The sequence below is a fragment of the Aspergillus alliaceus genome (genome assembly GCF_009176365.1).
Source record: "Aspergillus alliaceus strain CBS 536.65 unplaced genomic scaffold BDW43scaffold_51, whole genome shotgun sequence".
Classification (NCBI taxonomy): Eukaryota; Fungi; Ascomycota; class Eurotiomycetes; order Eurotiales; family Aspergillaceae; genus Aspergillus; species Aspergillus alliaceus.
In genome coordinates this window covers 88,375-106,039 of record NW_022474734.1, presented here as the reverse complement: position 1 = coordinate 106,039, position 17,665 = coordinate 88,375, and the positions used below count along the sequence as shown (strand labels likewise).

At 48.8% G+C, this 17,665-nt stretch overlaps 7 protein-coding genes across 7 annotated transcripts; 4 read left to right on the top strand and 3 right to left on the bottom strand.

The window, feature by feature from the left end:
* The first annotated feature begins 66 nt into the window (after nucleotides 1-66).
* On the top strand, nucleotides 67-3,112 carry BDW43DRAFT_322081 (uncharacterized protein). The gene is made up of 5 exons (XM_032049481.1): nucleotides 67-402; nucleotides 478-1,438; nucleotides 1,519-2,325; nucleotides 2,387-2,415; nucleotides 2,473-3,112. The coding sequence occupies exons 1-5, from the start codon at nucleotides 292-294 to the stop codon at nucleotides 2,980-2,982; spliced, it is 2,418 nt and encodes an 805-aa protein (XP_031896424.1). The 5' UTR covers nucleotides 67-291; the 3' UTR covers nucleotides 2,983-3,112.
* A 38-nt stretch (nucleotides 3,113-3,150) lies between these two features.
* BDW43DRAFT_314786 (uncharacterized protein) lies at nucleotides 3,151-4,678 on the bottom strand (the record flags this gene model as incomplete). Its single annotated transcript, XM_032047905.1, has 8 exons — nucleotides 3,151-3,182; nucleotides 3,304-3,441; nucleotides 3,508-3,577; nucleotides 3,643-3,935; nucleotides 4,054-4,126; nucleotides 4,302-4,328; nucleotides 4,409-4,450; nucleotides 4,502-4,678. 8 exons carry the CDS (start codon nucleotides 4,676-4,678, stop codon nucleotides 3,151-3,153), a joined length of 852 nt encoding a protein of 283 aa, XP_031896423.1.
* A 71-nt stretch (nucleotides 4,679-4,749) lies between these two features.
* Nucleotides 4,750-4,997, top strand: BDW43DRAFT_287922 (uncharacterized protein). The gene has a single exon (XM_032043211.1). It carries the CDS (start codon nucleotides 4,791-4,793, stop codon nucleotides 4,962-4,964), a length of 174 nt encoding a protein of 57 aa, XP_031896422.1. The 5' UTR covers nucleotides 4,750-4,790; the 3' UTR covers nucleotides 4,965-4,997.
* A 2,500-nt stretch (nucleotides 4,998-7,497) lies between these two features.
* Nucleotides 7,498-9,670, top strand: BDW43DRAFT_287920 (Zn(II)2Cys6 transcription factor). Its single transcript, XM_032043210.1, has one exon. It carries the CDS (start codon nucleotides 7,688-7,690, stop codon nucleotides 9,377-9,379), a length of 1,692 nt encoding a protein of 563 aa, XP_031896421.1. The 5' UTR covers nucleotides 7,498-7,687; the 3' UTR covers nucleotides 9,380-9,670.
* A 3,516-nt stretch (nucleotides 9,671-13,186) lies between these two features.
* On the bottom strand, nucleotides 13,187-14,136 carry BDW43DRAFT_314784 (uncharacterized protein; the record flags this gene model as incomplete). Its single annotated transcript, XM_032047904.1, has 3 exons — nucleotides 13,187-13,317; nucleotides 13,370-13,499; nucleotides 13,549-14,136. The coding sequence occupies 3 exons, from the start codon at nucleotides 14,134-14,136 to the stop codon at nucleotides 13,187-13,189; spliced, it is 849 nt and encodes a 282-aa protein (XP_031896420.1).
* Nucleotides 14,137-15,092: 956 nt separating this feature from the next.
* Nucleotides 15,093-16,397, bottom strand: BDW43DRAFT_314783 (wax synthase family protein; the record flags this gene model as incomplete). Its single annotated transcript, XM_032047903.1, has 1 exon — nucleotides 15,093-16,397. The coding sequence occupies one exon, from the start codon at nucleotides 16,395-16,397 to the stop codon at nucleotides 15,093-15,095; it is 1,305 nt and encodes a 434-aa protein (XP_031896419.1).
* Nucleotides 16,398-16,875: 478 nt separating this feature from the next.
* BDW43DRAFT_314782 (uncharacterized protein) lies at nucleotides 16,876-17,206 on the top strand (the record flags this gene model as incomplete). The annotated part of the gene is made up of 3 exons (XM_032047902.1): nucleotides 16,876-16,953; nucleotides 17,011-17,128; nucleotides 17,184-17,206. 3 exons carry the CDS (start codon nucleotides 16,876-16,878, stop codon nucleotides 17,204-17,206), a joined length of 219 nt encoding a protein of 72 aa, XP_031896418.1.
* Between the last annotated feature and the right edge of the window lie 459 nt (nucleotides 17,207-17,665).

Below are 17,665 nucleotides of genomic sequence, written 5' to 3'. Positions count from 1 at the left end.
AGCTGGAGCGGGGTTGGTGGCGACGCTAGAGAACACTTGCATGAGGAGCTGTTCCTTGATATGAGTTGCATGATACACACGTCATTTACCTGAGGGAGAAAGAAGGGGTCAAGTGAGAGGTTACATCATTTTCAACATTGTCTCTTCTTCCACCAAGAATGTCTTGGGGCAAGTCGTTGAGAATGTCATGAAGGAAGAACCTAGCGACAACAACACGTAAAAGGCCTCCCTCTCGCTCTCCGCCCTCATGTTCTTTGCAATGACAACCATCATCCCCAAGCTTCAAACACAATGTTCACCGACAACCAGCCCAACACCCCGGCAGGATGGCAGGCGTACGCCTCCCTGAAAACACTGACCGAGATCCCTGCGACTGCACACGAAAGTCGCGATGGAGATGGGGTAAGTCTCGCAGTCTCTTGACTCCCCTCCCCTTGTCATCCCCGACGCTGAAATGGCCCTCGTGCGCGCGGGCAGGAAACAGAGACGTATCGGAATATCTACCTAGACGGCAGGGCGATCATCCAGCAGCCGCTGACGGACTGCGAGATCTACACCGATGTCATCGCCTTCGCCGGGACGGACGAGGTGATCCTCTCATACGGGGAAGACACGACGGTGGAGATCAATGCCCGAGTAGTCACGGCTGACCAGCCGGTGCATCTGAACATGACCAAGGCGGGGGCCCGGAGCAGCGCGATCATGTTCTACGCGGCGGTGGTCGATCAGCCCATCAGCGTCTCGGTCGAGGGAGCGCAGCGCACTACCCTGGCGCTGGGGGCCGACTCGGGCAATCTCGGGGCCCAGATCGCTTTCGCCGACGGGCAGCTGTCGGTCTCGTACACCGTCAAGCACGACTACGACGCGACCGCGGTCTACCAGGCCTTCCTCGACACCGAGCTGCGCGTGGCACTCGCCCTCTTCTGGACCCGGCCGGCCATCGCCATCTCCATCTGCGCCTACGTCGCCCGGTCGACCTACGGGACTGGGGCGCACAGTCTGTCCAACGCGCAGGCCGTGGCCCTAGGCCAGCAGCTGGCCGCTCACGCCATGGCGGGGCCTAACGCCAACTACGCGCCCACCCTCCCCTTCCAGACCTACCATGATACCATGCGGGACCAGCTGGCGGCCGCGCAGACCTTCGAGCAACAATATCAGCGGTTCCAGGACCAGGAGAGTGCCGAAGCTGACAAGGTGGAGGCCTGGACCACGATGCTGCAAAACGCGCAGAATCAGCGGTCCACGCGGGTAAGCGTACAGGAGCAGACCTTGGCCAAATACCGGGATGCCTGCAGGACCGCAGAGGCATGTAACAAGCAGCTCACGGACGATAATGAGGAGCTGCGACACGCGCAGGATGCCTTCCAGGATGGCCTCGTGAAATGGGAGAACGCACTGATCCTCAAAGCAGTCTTTGGCATCCTGTCAGCTATTTTCGGTCAGTTGCCTTCTCTCTCTCTCTCTCCTTCCCACCTTGTTATTTGGGGTCCTCGTCGCTAATTCACTTTCGGGGTGTAGAATTTGCGTTCGGCGTCGCGGAATTGTGCATTGGGGATGATCCGGCGGGGGCCACCAAGGGGGTCGAAGACGCGATTGACAGCGTGGAAAAGGCCGAAGAAGGGGCAAAGGAAGTCGGCCAGATCCTCAGCTCCAGCACTCTGCAGAAGCTATGGACTTTCACCCAGGCCCTGGGAAAACTGTATCCCAAGGTCGATGCGCTGGTCGAGGCGGCGAAGGCGGTGGCCGATCTCCCGGGTGGGGACGCTGTAAACATCCCTTCCTTGGATGATGTCTCGGGCGCGGTGGGCTTCGACACAGATGCGAGTCTGATCAACAGCCTGGAGGCGTGGGATGACTGGGAACTGGAGTGTGACCAGCAGATGGAATGGGCGACTGACGACCAGAAGATCGACGGCGCCAGTGAGTATCGACTGGCTTTGCGCAAGCATGCGGTGCACGGGAGAGCGCTGGCCCAGGCCCAGGCTGAAGCGATCAAGCAGGGGCAGCAGTATGTGCAAGCGACCCTGGAAGTGCTGCAGTCGGATCAGGACATCCAAAACCTCCAAGAGTTGCTGGATACCGACATTGGAGAGGAGGCGAAGTATGCCGCAGCCCAGGCCAAGTTCTACGATCGGTTCCTGCAGCTGGGGACTAGCCTAGCGATCCAGCTCCAGTACATCATCGATGCCTATCGCTTCTACGCCCTGCAGGACAGCCAGGTGATGCTGGACTCGCAGAAGTCCGTGGGGGACTTCCAGCAGGACCTCGCCACACTGCACGCCGAGATGCAGAATGTGGATGGCCAGTATGCCGAGGATTTCACGCGTGAGTGAATGCCCTTTCTCCTTCTGTTAGCATACTCTCTGACAATCGCTGCCCTGCCTAGCATTCGATTATTATGTGTATTCTGATGAGGTAGGATGCATCACTCCGCCCTTGGCTGTGTGACACTGACCGAGAACACCACCACAGCTCGCCTCCAACTATCCCCAGTTGATCATCGATGGCCTGAAGGACAGCAGTCAGGGTAATAAGGCCACCTTCACTATGGTGGCCACACCGCAGGCCAGTTCCACTGCCAGTGAGAACAACTATGCGTATCCCTTCGTCGGAGGCTCTCACTACCGACTGGACGGGTTAGAGATCCTACTGCTGGACGTGAAACCTCGCCCCGAAGCCGTCCATGATGGAAGGGCGGTGGTGAGTCTCAAGATCGAGACGTCCGGTTCGTATAGCGACATCCAGCACGAACAGGTCTTCTACTTTGTCGGTACAACGCAGCAAAAACGCTATTCGTATGAGATCGATGCGGACGGCACCTTCCTTCGCACCCGCGACAGCGCCATCTTTGAGCCGACCAACCACGCCGAGCCCCCGCCCTTCACCCAATGGACGATCACACTGGAGACACCGGAGAACGTGGACCTAAGTACTCTGGACAAGATCCAGCTCCATTGGAACGGGAAGTATCGTCCTTATTGACGAGAAAATGTGCATGAGATCATCTCTTCATATTTGAATAGCATTCTACCATGCCAAAAATTTCTGGCCGCTTGATCATTTATCTGTCTACTTTCAATCTCTGCTCTTGCGTTACCCCCCTTCTCCCTCTTTCCAGCTACTCAAATCTTCCCCATGAGCTCCCCTGCCTCAATTCAGATATGCATTCTTGAAATCGGTAACTATTGCCATGAGCCAGGAAGTTAGCTTTGTATCACACCCAGGTGCCCCAATCTCCGCCCTAGAAAGACACTGAGAGAATGGGGGGGTTAGGAATAGAAGTGACCTGTCTACTTAGCTTACCGTGCGTCTGCAGTGTGGCCCATTTGTCGAGTAACTTGCGCTCCACCAGCCCTCCAAGCGGGTTGTCGTCCGGGTCCGCGTGCTTTTGGATATAGTCAACCAGGTTTTGAATGTCATCCGCGATCAGGGTCGCACTTCCTATCAGTATTCTATGTTCAATATCCCACCCGTACCCTCCCGGTTCCTCACTTGAGGCCCACTCACCGGCCATCTTCTCCACCTCCTGCAGCGAAGCGCTCATATCCTCCACCATGCTGAACCCCTCCAACAAGCTCTAATTCACCGTTTATATTTAGCCCACGAACCCGCAATAGAACGGACGTTTAACTGTTATCTCACCTGCACATTCCCCAAAGCATCCAGGTCATCCTGGAGGCTCCCCTGGTCGTCCTCGCTGGTCAACCGATCGCGCAGAGCGGAGCCCTGGAACGGGGCGGCCAGGGTCTGCACGGCCGCCTCGCAGTCCTCTGCCTGCAGGGTGTAGGAACGGAGGTCGTCGCTCCAGCCGGTGGCGCCGTCGCGCAGGATCTGCACCCAGTAGAGCCGGTCCTGGACCTCTTTCTGTACCCGGTCGCGGAGGGTCACGTTGTCGGGATCCTGGCGCAGTGCTTCGATGTCCGTGAAGATTTTATCTAGTCGATCGTCAGTGGTTGGTCACATCTTGTTGTCCCATCTTTCCCCTCTCCTCCGGGTTTTGCATTCCCCACGGGAGACCGGGTGGGATACCCCGGTAGAGGAAGATACACATACCGTAGTCGTCCGGGGCACTGGCGCAAAGGGTCAAGGCATTGTCACAGATGGTGCCTGTGTAGTTGTAGGCCTCCTGAACCAAGCCCCAAAGGGAGTCAGTGGAAAATTGGAACAAGCAAAACGGTCAGAACTCCCACGGGATATTCCCGGACGCATTCGCCTTGTTGTTTGCTCTCCCCCAGCCTCCCGGATGCGATGATCACCCCAAGCAGTCAGGAGAAGAAGAAGAAGAAGAAGAAGAAACCTACATTAAGGCCGAGAGCGACTTGCTGAACCTAGAATAAACCCGCGGCCGGTCCATAGGGCGTCAGTCATTTCTGCTCCAAGCAGCGGGTGTGAGTGAGCAGCAACGTACGGTCAAGAACTGCTGAGCGATCGGGTTCAGGTAAATGTAGAGCTACGAGAATCGTTAGCCAACCCGACGGATCTCATATCTCGCGGATCATACGATCTGGTAACCGCTCTCCCAAAAGCCGGTTTTCTGGCGCAGGCTCTCGTCATCTCGAGGCAGATTCTCCGTTGACTTGATGATATTCGCTAGCTTCCGGAAGGAGGTCAGCGTCAGGCAGAAATGGTCGTCGACGAGGAGATCGCGGGGGCTGAGGAAATCAGCGTCGCGAGGCATGGTGGGAGAGAGTGAGGAGGGGAATGAGGAGGCCTACTTGGGAAGGGAGCCGCGGTTCGCCCTTGGGAGGGTTTTATTACCGCGAGAGGGGAGGACCCATCATGCCTGGTCCATGCCCAAGGAAGAAAATCACGCATGCAGTTACGTAGTACTCGGAGGAGAAGCTCGATTATTTGCTGCCTCACTCGCCTTAGCATCTGCCAGCTACATGCAGGGTTGCTGTTTAGTGGGCATTCATTATGTAGCTAGCTCAGCTATGAGGTATCCGTGCGATCTAGCTTCCTGATATTTCCTTTTATACATACTGCTTATAACTGAAAGAATTGGAGATAGCCTCCCATAGGAAACAAATCGAAAAGTGTAAATACAAAGGTATAAGAAACGAATAATAGAGATTATTCTGGAAATCCTGTTTGTTTCTAACTATTATATACAAGCACATATTCATCAATTCTATACACCAAAGATGTCTTTCTTTACAGTTCGTTTCTTACCCTTAAACCACTATCTATTTACCCTTACTACACGATATACCGCCAGTGATTCCCGAGGAGATTTGTCCTTGCAGTGCCCCCTTTTGGTGTTGGAAGTTAATCGACCCGTGGGCAGCATCGGCCGGGATCTGAGCCGATAATGTGTTTTCCCTTCCTTTTTATTCTTTTCGTGTTGTCGTCAGTCTATGCATCTCTCTTTTGCGGACGTGTCAGTGTAGTTGCGGCTCATCGGTCGTTTCCCCGAAACTGGGTGTTCTAATGATAAGAGATGATTATCCGGGAGGTTAATGGGTGAAGCTTCTCCGCCGAGCGGTTAGCCGCTCAGGCACCAAGGCATAAATCTATGCCTATATAGGTAGGCGGTCTAATAGAGGCTTTTCTGATGTCATACTTCTATACACCGCCTGGCAAAATAGGAAGGCCAGATACCTTGTGTTACAGACCCTTGTCTAGCGCGCCTCGTCAGAAAAGTGGGAACGACAGGCAGAAAAGGGCTTTGGCTCAGATTGTCTGAAGTATCTGGCTCGGTTCCCTTAAATTGTCAGCGGGTACTGGATATACTTTCTATTACGAATATTACCCCTCCACTGCTCACGAGTCTCTAAATAACGAATAGCTTATAAAGTCTCCTTATACTATTACTAAGATATAAAAGTAGACAGTTATAACTTATATAGCAGCTTATTTATCGTAACTTCGAGAGCCCACTAGATAAAGCAATTCGCAGTTAGTTAAAGCAGCCAAATTAACTATATGTCGACATATATGTATGTGGTATTCGGAATACACTAGTAATTCTATGGCCAAAGTGGTCAGTGCGTGAGGGTCTGAATTCCTGAATCTCTGCCTCTCTCTTACTACTAAATACTGCTCAATTGGACACGTGTAGCAATAGTCAAAATAGGAAAAGTGAGGTCAAAGATGGTCATGGCGATGGCTGACTAATCTGGCGTTTCCTAATTCTGAAATAGTGGTCATTTTGGTTGACACTATATATAAAGTCCTTCTTCTAGATCAGGAGTAAAGAGACTTTGTTTAATTAATATAAAGTAAAAGTAAAAACGTGAAGTGCCTAGATCTTATATTGCTACTGGAGGAGCCCTGACAGGGACCGAAGGCCGGTAACTTGCTCAAGAAGCTATACAGATAATAGATTTAGGGCCTAGAATAACCGACTTCTAGAAAGCGTGTATCTCCGCAGTGCAGTAACTGCTATCAAATTGGTTATACTAGAACAAGCTGCTCTAGTAGACCTAAATAATTCAATTACTTTTGGCTTCAACACAATCATATAGCGATTAGATATTTCCTCGGTTAAAATCATGTTCAGTCGGCCCGCTCGGTTGTGGATTGCGTTATGTATTTTGCTTGTTGAATAAGGTGCATAACGCCTGGTAACATAAATTATTGGATTGTAATGAGTGAGTGGTAATGGAATCACCTTTCCTAAGTCAACAAACCAGTGGCCAGAGTTTATAAGCGCCAAGATTTCGCAGACTGGAGAGCTCCCTGAATATAGAGCTTTTTTGGGGGTCGGCCTGCGGGAGGCCACCCAGCTAAGACGGATATTTGGGGGAGCGATAGGGATTACGCGAAATTTCCGATGTGGTATTGTCACAGATCGAATAGCGATTCGGCCTGATGACTGTACAGGATATACCCTGACCCAGGTGCTTAGACAATCGGCCGCTGATGAGGAACATTAGGCCATACAACGGTTTGGTTTCATGGGGGATTCTGAATCCTTTAGGCGTAGAGCTTCAGCTATAAATTAGCAAGCCGTTAGTAGTAGGAGGAAGTTAAGAATCAGTCTCCTGTCTAGATAGTATCTACTGCCTGACTTTGATCTTTCGCTCTCCTTTGGCGTACGTATCCTTACGTAGTTGACAGCTCTTCTACCCTGAATAGTAGATACCCTTGACAGATATATATATTTCTCACCGTTAAAACACTGGATTCAAAGCACATATGTCAACATACGCTTAGCCCTCCCTTGTTTCTATAGGATAGCTTATTACTATACCGAAGATATTGAAATACAAAATAAATTTCGAAGAATTTTAAGAAAATACAGTAGAAAGACAATATTCATTATATGGCGGTGGGCGGTCAGGTCCGCCACCAATACTTATAATAATAACATATGTAAATAATAGTTAGTTATTTATCAGGCTGATTCGGCATTTTATGCCCCCTATTTAGGAAAGGTGCAGAAGTAACCCGCGAGTTATCAATGCGGGATCAGGTGAGGGTTGGTCTTTTCAACCCGCAAATCTGCGGGTTAGGGTAACGGGTTGGCAACTCCAACCCGTTTTGCGGGTTATGGCGAGGTCTAGCGAGGTCCCACTTGTGACTGACATGTATCCTGTCACCTATAACCTGCAGGGGTGATTCTTGGCGCAGCGAGAATCATTTAAGTATTATTTGTTTTTCCCCCCTCACCTTCCGCGGCTGGCCCTGGCCCGATATCTGACAAACTGTTCTTGGCGCCTGTCCTTCTTGAATCCAAGCCACTATGGCCTTGAATCGCTCCCGAACCACCCGACAAAAAGTATTCTCCAGTCGTTCCCGAACCGGATGCCGCACCTGCAAACTGAGACATATTAAGTGTGACGAGACTCTGGGATCATGCAATAATTGTACCTCCACCGGTCGCACATGCGATGGGTCTGATCACCATTTGATAATTATGAATCAGAAACGACTTCCCGCTGGGCCAGGTACACATGCTCTTAACTCCAATCTCCCGTGGATAAGCCCTAGCGAACGACGCTATTTAACCTTTTTCCAGAGCTATACGTTGCCTATGCTTGTCGGGTATTTCGATTCAGAGCTATGGCAGATATTAGTGCTCCAGTTAAGTCAGGTTGAGCCAGCAGTTTGCCATGCCGTTGCTGCGCTGGGTGCGCTTCACGAGTTTGTGGAGGTCCAGGGAATGCGGGCAAGGGATTTGAAGTATAAAGGCTGGTGTCGAAATTTTGCTCTATACCAGTATAATAGGGCAATTCTAATGCTGCGTCAGCGTTTGGGATCTAACGACCCGCAGTTACGGCTTGTTACACTGTCGTGTTGTATGATCTTCATCTTTTTTGAATTTACTTGGGGGAATTATGGGGCTGCCTTAACCCACCTTAAGTGTGGACTTAATATCCTGGCGAATCGGGAGGGTAGTGTCGGCCGTTCTTTCGTCTGTGCAAGTCTATATTGTCATCAACATAATCCCTCCTCGGCGGAAGATACGCTTGTCCGCGCCTTCGCTCACCTAGATGTCCAGGCAGTGCACTTTGACTCTTCGTGCAATACCTCTTTCTACCCAGCGAAGGTGTATATGTCTACAGTACAATCCAGACATCTTGAGCTAAAGAACCTCCAAGATGCAAAAGAAAAACTCGATCCTATAATAAATAATATTTTCTGCTTCCGGACAATCTGTGACACCACCCTACGCGATAAGTCGGCCAATCATCTGCCCTTATATGTTGAGCATCAAAAATTACGTCTAAACCTGATTGACCATATCGCTGCATTTGACCGATATATCGACTGCTTCCCGCCCCGAACTATTAAAGAACTTCGCAGCGTGGATTTGATCCGTCTCCACCACTCATTAATCACATTAGTGCTGGAAACAGTCCTTAGTTTATCCGAAATGGTCTTCGATAAATACATTATGGAGATGAGCAAATCTGTCGATCTCTGCGAGCGAGTTATTAACAGTCTCAGGGCTGAACATGGCAATACTCTCCCAACTATTCTAATGGACATGGGTGTGATCCTAGTATTATCCTGGCTATCTCTAAAATGCCGTGAGTTCAAGGTTAGATACCGAGCCCTTGAACTTTTGCGGTCGTGGCCTCATCGCGAAGGGCCAAATGAATCCACAAAGTTTCTATATTCGTGTGCGGAGGCCGTTAAGATCGAGAGCGAGGGGGTTGATCAGTCTGGATATCTGCCGGAGCGTTCAAGGGTACGGGCTATTTCAACGCAGAACTTGGGAGACGGGAAAGCTGTGCTTCATTATACAATGTCTGCTCCAGATAAGGCGAGATTGGATATACATAAGAGAGTATTTACTATGCGTGATGGCCACTGGGAAAGGAAGGATGATACGCCCGGCGACCCGGACATGATCGGAGAGAAGCCAAGCGGACAGGGAGGGAGTAAGTGGAATGATTTTGGGTTGGCCACAAGCAGGAGCGAGGAATAAATAGTCCCAAATCCCACCATCCGTGTACGCAGATGGTTAATCTCACACCGATAACCTAGAATAGGGAAGAAACTTGTCGAGTTTGTGTAGTTCAGCAACTTTGGGCTTTTATATTTAGCTAATGTTGTGATTAAATACCTACACCTATATCCGAGTATTCAACGCTGAACACGTGATACTATGTCGAGTATATCGAATATTCTTTGAGCATACTTATTTTAATTTATTCGCATTCGATATTCGATTCTACTGTACTTGTAATACTATTCGTGGCTTTCGCTTCCCTTTGCCCCCATACTTCTTTCCGGTCCGTCCGCCGCTATGCGTGTCGCATATCATGACATAGCCCCTCTGATTGGTCCATCAGGCTGTCTCTTCTGCCATTTCCCAGTCAACAGCCCCTAAGCTGTACTGTAGTGCTAAAAGTGACCAAATTCTTTGGGATCTGTTTTCTTCTGTGAGATTGGCAGGTCAGTGTGTTTATTCTTCTCTTTTATAATCTGATCTGGTTTCCTTATATTGTCGTGCCGGCTTATGAGTTACCTGTGGGTTCAGATCGCTCCGCGACTATCACCGACCCAATAGAGACCTACCTGGCAAATAAATTGGGGGGCGGACTCTCCTGGACATCCACAACCCTAGACCAGGTCTTCAATACCTGTGGTTTGCACTGGGCCTCAACCAAGGATTACCTGTCAACAATACCAGTACACCCTGAGCCCGAGCATGTTCCAGATATCACATATCATCTGCTACATAAGTGTCAGGTGCTATTGCTGATCCACAAGAGTCTTACATTATATCTATAATAACAGGAGAGAAGACCGCAGGAGCTAGGGACTGCTGCTCCCTATCTAGATAGACTTCTGTTAGATCTCTATCTCCAGCTCTACAAGGGCTACGCCTGTTGCCAGTGTAACTTCTGAACTATAAACCATAATATAATCTAATACTATCTCTTCTAGATCTATCTCCAGCAGCAGCGCGCGACTTAATGTCAAGTTAATAATCTATATAATAATATCTTCCTCCAGACCTAGACCCAAAGCCCCGTGCGGCAGTACTAGATTATAGTATACCAGGGCAACACTATCCAGATCCCAGTAGTAGCTGGAGCAGTGAATACTCATCTAACCACGATCCACCAGCGCGAGCAGAAGTGACTCCTGGTTAAGGAGAGGAAGAGTAATATCACTGCCAGGGATCCTGCAGCCAACTCCCAGCCCGTTAAGTGCACCTGGCCGTGGATGGACCGCACGGGGTGGCCCCGTGTCTACCAGGGGGTGTATTGGGGCCTTCTCCAGGGCCTGTGCAGCCTGCAGTGTTGGACCACGGGCCGCACGGATCTGCTTCTAGAATATAACCCAGCTGGGGAATCTATTATTAGCCCCGCTGCTGATGAGGCGCGTCTTCGCTACCTAATACTGGCTATAGATAGTGTCCTAGACCACTGCGAGGAGACTCTCCAGCAGACCAGTCAGTCAATTCTCTGCTAGCTGCTGACTACGAAGCTGTACCCGTGCTTTAACCGCCCCTTTCAGCCTTATGTCCGGGAGAGCAGCTGCCAGGACTACCGCCGCTCTATTAAAAGTGATTTCTGGTCTTTGTTTTCTGGACTTTCCGGATAGACCATCAATCCTGCTAACAGTTAATAGGGATTCGGTTCTGTCAATCGCATCTGGCCCTTCTGCAGCAGATCTGGGAGCATCGCCTATGGGATAATTTGGATGCTATTAATGAACTGAAGCAGTTCTTGCAGTGGACTTCCCGGCCTAGACAGCCCAGAGCGCAGTTATCACCCCAACGGAATCCTTATAAGAGCAGTGATATAGAGTCAGATAAGGATTCTCTCACTGGTCTTGAGAAGGACAAGAAAGGAGAAGAGAAAGACTAGATTAACTGTCCTATTACAGACTAGGGCATAACCCCCAGCTCTGACAGCGGCAGTTACGATGGCTGGGAGCTAGAGGTATATGATACACGGTTACCTACTGTTAGTGGAATGTATCACAGCCACTTTGCCGCTGCCAACACCTCTATAGTCAGCCCTACGGTGGGTGAGCTTCTTGAGCTGTGTTTCCAACTGAATACCGCGCTGATTATGGACCGCTTTAGCTCATGAGATCGCCCAAGAACTAATCTAGCAAGGCTGTAAAGTTATTATTTAATGGGTCTCGGGACATCAAGGCATAACAGTGAATGAAAAGGCTGACCAAACAGCTAAGGCAGCTGCAGGAAAGACCCCTAGGGCTATAGGCAGGAGTCTTAGCCTGGCCTATACAAGGCGGCCCTGTACAGAGGCAAGCCAGATACAAATGCAAGAATGGCTTAGAAAGGCCCTAGCGGACAGATCGCCTAGGTTCCAACAGATCTATCAAGCACGGAAAGGATGGAGCCTAGATCAAGCCGCAGCTGCTGCTCCCAAGTAACTGGCACGCCGCTAGTAGCTACTATCAGTTGAAAGTGGGACACGTAACTGTGGTCACATATCTTTGTCGTGTAGGGGCCTAGGGCCCACCTAGATGCCAACGCTGTCAGGCCCCACAGGAGACAGCAGGCCACCTGCTGATAGGATACAGGCAGTGGCGCAGCCTGAGGATAGCTTTATACGAAGCCCTAGCTAGGGCAGGTGTAGTACTAACGGGACAAGGAGAAGCAGTTCCGGAGAGCCGCCTTTTCAGGGACTAGAGGCAACTAAGGCATAGCTGGCCTTCCTCGCGGCAACAAACAGGGAGGCAGCACAGGAAGTAAACAGAGCCTCTAGGAATGAGCTTGGGGGCCTAGAACTAGTGAAGGAAGCAGAAAGTAGAGGGAGGGGTAGTAGAGAGGGCAACCTAGACACACCTATGTGACGCCTAGCAGGCACTGAATACCGAGGAGGGCATAGTCTAAAGGCCCTGGCGCAGATAGGTAGCTCGGGTGAGGAAAAAGGACCAGAATGAACATACAAACGGTAAAGGGGGTTGGTTGAGCCCCTACGGACTGCCTGAGAACATGTGTTTGTCATAGCCAACGGCTCTATATGGACGTTAAACTTGATTAACAACAACAATAATTTCGTCGTGACTTTAATAGAGTCTTTGAATTCTATCATCACAATCCTAGTATTGATGTATCGTTAGTTGTTTTAGGCTCACTCTCGGGCCTTGACAAAGTATTTTTCTATACCTCGAAGCGACAAAGACGGTCTCCATCTCTAGAGATCTATGAGGAACTAAAGACCTATCTGGACATAGAAGGTATGTTTCTCCTGCGTTTAGGCTTGTGTAAACTCATCACACTATTTTCCTGAGGCACAACTGACCAAACCGATTCCCTTGCCTACTGGAAATCCCGCCGTGACCAGTTCCCAATCCTCTATCGCATGGCACGAGTTTTCCTACAGTTGCAACGAATAGTATTGTTTCGAGCGACTATTTCATAGCTCCCGGGATATATGCCGCTGTCGTCGAAATCGTCTACATTCTGATACTATCAAGACGATTATGCTCTGGATGTCTACTGACGGGTTTAAAACCAATAAGAAGTATAAGAATATATAAGAGGATAAGGATCCTGAAGATATAACGTTCTCATTTGAGGAGAAGAAAGATGATAATAATACAGCAAGCATTACCTTTATCAGTGATGTTGAGGATTTGGATGATCTTGAGAATGGCCCGGAGGATGGTTTCGAGCTTATCGATAAGGAGGAACATACATTGCCTGTCTACTCAGATCTAACTTTAGATGAAGTCCCTGTCATCCAAATCCTATGCTTTTCGTAATGACGTAGAGTATAACTTTTTACATATTAAGAATGAAAAATCAAACGTCATCTGATTCTATGCTGTTAATCGGAGAAAGCACTGACAATTGCGGTAGAGCTGCGTAATCATGCTGGCCATGCTCCTCCGGATACAAAAAGGAAGCAATGTACTGCACCTGGACAAGTATAACTGTGCAAGATGAGTAATATGTCCAATATATCCATAGATTCAATAAACTTACAGAAGAAAACCAGAAGTGCGCAAGTGCAGATACCAGCAAGAAAAGCCAGAGGGGAGAGGCCAAATTCTTCAACAGCGACGCACAGCTCCCACGTTGCAGCAATAATCATCAGGCTAGAGATAGTGGAAAACTGGGTCCAATTAGCGGATGCTTTCACAGAAGACAAGTGTGACAAGTACCAAGGCAGGAAGAAATCGCAGACAGTTTACATCAATAGGACGCCTCCCTGATCTATGTGAATTAGCTAGGATATCGAGCGCCTTTGCTGCCGCCATTGCTATCAGAGCATATCCGAATCCTTCATGTATCTTCTTCGTCATTGCATTCCACTGGTGGTGGGCGACCATTAGGTGACCAAGCAGGAACCAGGTAAACGATGACATGAGGTTCCTCTTAGGTCTTCGAGACTTCTTCCTGCTCAGCCAGATTCCAATCTGGGATGCTGCCATTACCATGAGCGCATAGACTATATGCTCGATAAGCAGAAGAACGGCTGTTCGTCCTTCCCAGAGATGCGCTCCGAGGTACAGAACCGGGATCATGATCGCGCCGATGCTAAAGAGCCATAGGCAGTCGTAGTATTCAGGCGCCCGGGAAGAGTGTCGGGGCCAGAGGCCAGTTGCCGAAGAAATCCAGAATACTGCCTGGGCCATGAGAATTGATGACAGACAAGCATGAGCAAGTGTACTATGGTAATCCTTAGAAAGCTCGAGAGACTCCAGTGATCCTGCTGTTATCTGTATCCAGCCAAGGATTAGGATGGACATGTCGAGAGCCGTATCTGCGTGTCTAAGATACCGTGGTATTTTCCTAGCTTTCCAAAAAGAAGTCATAAGCTTTCCATGGGTTGATGCTCTTGCGACAGCTTGCCCCACAAGGAGGATAGTTAATAATATCTTCAGGGCGAGGTATGCGCTGAAATGATTTTTGCAAATCCAGAGACCCGTAAGCGCTACTATTACCCCTATGGCTTGAACGAACGGTGCCCATTTTGGATGAGTGACCTATGATGGTCTTAATTTTCAAAGTCTAGATCAGTAAAGCGTTTCGTGAGATGACTATACTTACTTTCAGTGTCAGAGCGGAAGGTAGAACAGCTCCCAGCGAAAGTATTTGCAGGATAATAGACACCCACACTGCGGAGCCCTGCGAGGTTGCAAAGTTAGGATAATGAGTTTCACCCTCCATAAAGTACTTACCATCTTAAAGATAACAGAGGGTGCTTGAGATACTGGGAACAGCCCGATCCTATGGTGGACCAGTGGTATACCAGTTACGGATTGCACGGTGAAGAAGAATACAATAAGTGATGACTGGGTAAGCTCAACCTAATAGCACACTGTGCTACCCCTCTCGATCGAGAATCAATTCACGCACAAGGGATGGTAGGCGCCTTGCCTTTTGCAGCGACTCGTGATGCTATCCAGGGATGAGCGATTAAGTAAGACATTCTGTTAGCAGCGGCTGCATCCATGATAGCAAGGGGGGAGGTGTCGTGTAAATCTTACGTATATTGACTTATACCAAAAAATGCACTCGTAGTGTATTCTGACAAGCTAAACTCTGCTATGGGATTTATGAAACAAGACAATGAGAGTATTCTGAAGGTGTCATCCTATATGGCCAATGGCCGGGTGGCCGTGAGATGTTGATATCGTGTTTGTGGTCCACGAAAATTCGTCTTGTGTTAGGAACTTTGGCCAAGTCCAGGTCGATCAACCGCCTACAGTGAAGCAAAGCAGTATTGCAAAGTATAAACATATTTTGGAACAGACCAGAACATCCATAGCACCACCCAAATGTAACCGATCAGTCGCTTCGCGATGCAGGAAGTCAGACTCATACTTTCCCCCTTTCGCTGCCACCGATACCACAATGACTGGACATTTGCTTCAATTACAAACCCGACCGGCTGTATGAAGTACCAGAGAAACACGGAATGTGCAGCACAGCCGAATCCTTGCCTATGCCAGGCAACAAAATGTACCAACCCAGATAACCAAAATACTAGAATGTTCTTGATATATCGCGCCCATATAGTTCCCTCAGGAACACGGAGGATGCGGGTTGATATCAGTGATGCAAAGGAGCCGTAGGATCGGTAGGGCAGCTTTTGCCAGAACTTCGACCAATAACGACGTACAGTGTAAGCCTCAGCAATGTTACCAAATAGTGGTGGCCATTCGTCTGGTGAGTCTAAACCAAAGCCCACATGAACGATAGCAAAGACGTCATGATATGACTCCAAGGTGAACCAGAATGGGACAATCATGTGGAATACTGTGCTCAGTCGTAGAAGTGCCTCACGAGAGACATCAAGGTCGTCGTTGTTGCCTACTGATGCTGGTAGAATATTCCTGCAAACGCTAAAGATAACCCTTCGAAAGAAGGAGCGTTTCTTTGACGAAAAGTCAGAGGGATAGACAGTCATGGTGCTTCGAATATCGTTCGGCATAAGGCACAGCAAGCTAAATCGTCCCAACATAAGAAGCACACGCGTCATACAGAATTTGAGTCGAGATCGGCGCTGTCTGTTCAAGGACGAATCATTTGTTTGATGGGATAGGTCAGACCCCTTCATTTGTAGTTTGACATGGGTTGCAGTGCTGCAGTTGGGAGGCGTGTCTCGAAATGCTGGGTCAATGGCCCACGGAGTATTGATACCTCGGCAATTAAATAGCATCTTGAATGCTTGTTTTCGATTCAAACACGGTGACGCCCCTTGATTGCCATCGGCGCGGTGCTCCCCGTACGGCCTATTTCCGTGAATATAGACCACGTACGACATGTGCGAGAGCCAAATCAATGCGGACATCCCCCAGATTTCATTTGCAGTGTCATCAGGGAACACATCACTCATCCGGTAAAAAACGATAAGAATGACAATCATCGGGTACGGGAAGGTAGCTTTTGCAATTTGGGGGGGCAGCATTAGAACAGCCCATCCCAGGGTCAGACCTCCCATTGCGAGCAGGAAGATGATCGACCCTGTCGTAACGGACCACTGGTCTTGGGGTTCCTTCTCCATACTGAGCCGCGAACTAGATGCCTCCTGAAGTTGTTGAAAAGTTCATCCTAGCTGAGTGCTTAGAATGGCAATGGGCGTTCTCCTATTACGTTTGGTCCAATAAAATATATAAGGGGACGAAATGGCGGTATTCGAAATATAAAGAATGTGCAGTGTTGCACCACAGATGTGAAGCACAGTTGACACCCCACCAGCATGACAAGGGCGAAGTCAACCCTTGCGATTTGGGTAGATCCTCTATGTTAGGTTGTCATTTTTAGTGCATTCAGACGGCGTGACCACTTAATAGCTCACCGCTAGATGAGGCATCAGGAGTCCCTTATCTTGTTGTATACTTACTGTTTGTAGGGATGCTGATCGAAGATATAAAGATGTCGCTATTCACCCCATCTCAATGGAACTTTTCTACCTCAACCAAGGACACTTTGTCTAGTCTGACCAAGTTTTCCTATCAAAACATCCACTCTACAACGACACCATGAAGTTTCAGTTCGTTCTGGCCTTTTTTACGCTTGCTATGACCGCCCAGGCTGGCGGTGGTGGTGGTGGTGCCCCCGTAAGTAATATTAGAAGGATTGAATTTATTCCTTGAAATTAATTGTTGTCGTTGTAGGCCCGTCGAAGCCTCGGTGTTACCCAACTTCCTCGCGAATGGATGGGCACCCCTGTTTCAAACGAAGCCCACAAGAGCTCCAATGAAAAGATGATCGATCCTGACGCGGATATGGACGGTAAGTTGCTTGACTCTGTATTACACGGCACCCGTTGTTAACAGTTAGCTTCCAGTTCCAGTGGTGGAGAGTGAATAATGCATGTTTATCGACTACAAACCGGCACCTATTTTTCCGTGACCTATAAATGGATTGGAAGCGACATTTGGTATGGCACTATGAAGTATGGTTAATGAAACTCGCAGCAATCATTCCACAGTACTTTCAGTTATGAGACCTATTATGATATAGTAATAGATGCTGGTGGCTCAACCCGCTTGCTGCCGTGGTAAAGCTTATGAAATATTTTCAAAACTAGATAAGCTTTATGAATAAATACCATATCATATGATCATTTAATCGAAATTATATTGATTGAAAGTCGATGTTTCTAATACTATGTTTGCATAGATATACATATAAAGTCTTGGCTGGAATATTTCTAACCAGAATGCAAAAAGAATATCCCCTAAAAACCATCCGTGGGCTACGCAAGCTAAGGTAAAGTTACTGAAATCACAAATGTGGCCTATCTGCATAATGAACTAGCATAGGGAG

Bases quoted from the DNA above. Each gene is read 5' to 3' on its own strand.
- BDW43DRAFT_322081 (XM_032049481.1), top strand. From the start codon at position 292: ATGTTCACCGACAACCAGCCCAACACCCCGGCAGGATGGCAGGCGTAC. The intron at 403-477 runs GTAAGTCTCGCA...GCGCGCGGGCAG, and splicing joins AAAGTCGCGATGGAGATGGG to GAAACAGAGACGTATCGGAA. The intron at 2,416-2,472 runs GTAGGATGCATC...ACACCACCACAG, and splicing joins ATTATGTGTATTCTGATGAG to CTCGCCTCCAACTATCCCCA.
- BDW43DRAFT_287922 (XM_032043211.1), top strand. From the start codon at position 4,791: ATGCCCAAGGAAGAAAATCACGCATGCAGTTACGTAGTACTCGGAGGA.
- BDW43DRAFT_287920 (XM_032043210.1), top strand. From the start codon at position 7,688: ATGGCCTTGAATCGCTCCCGAACCACCCGACAAAAAGTATTCTCCAGT.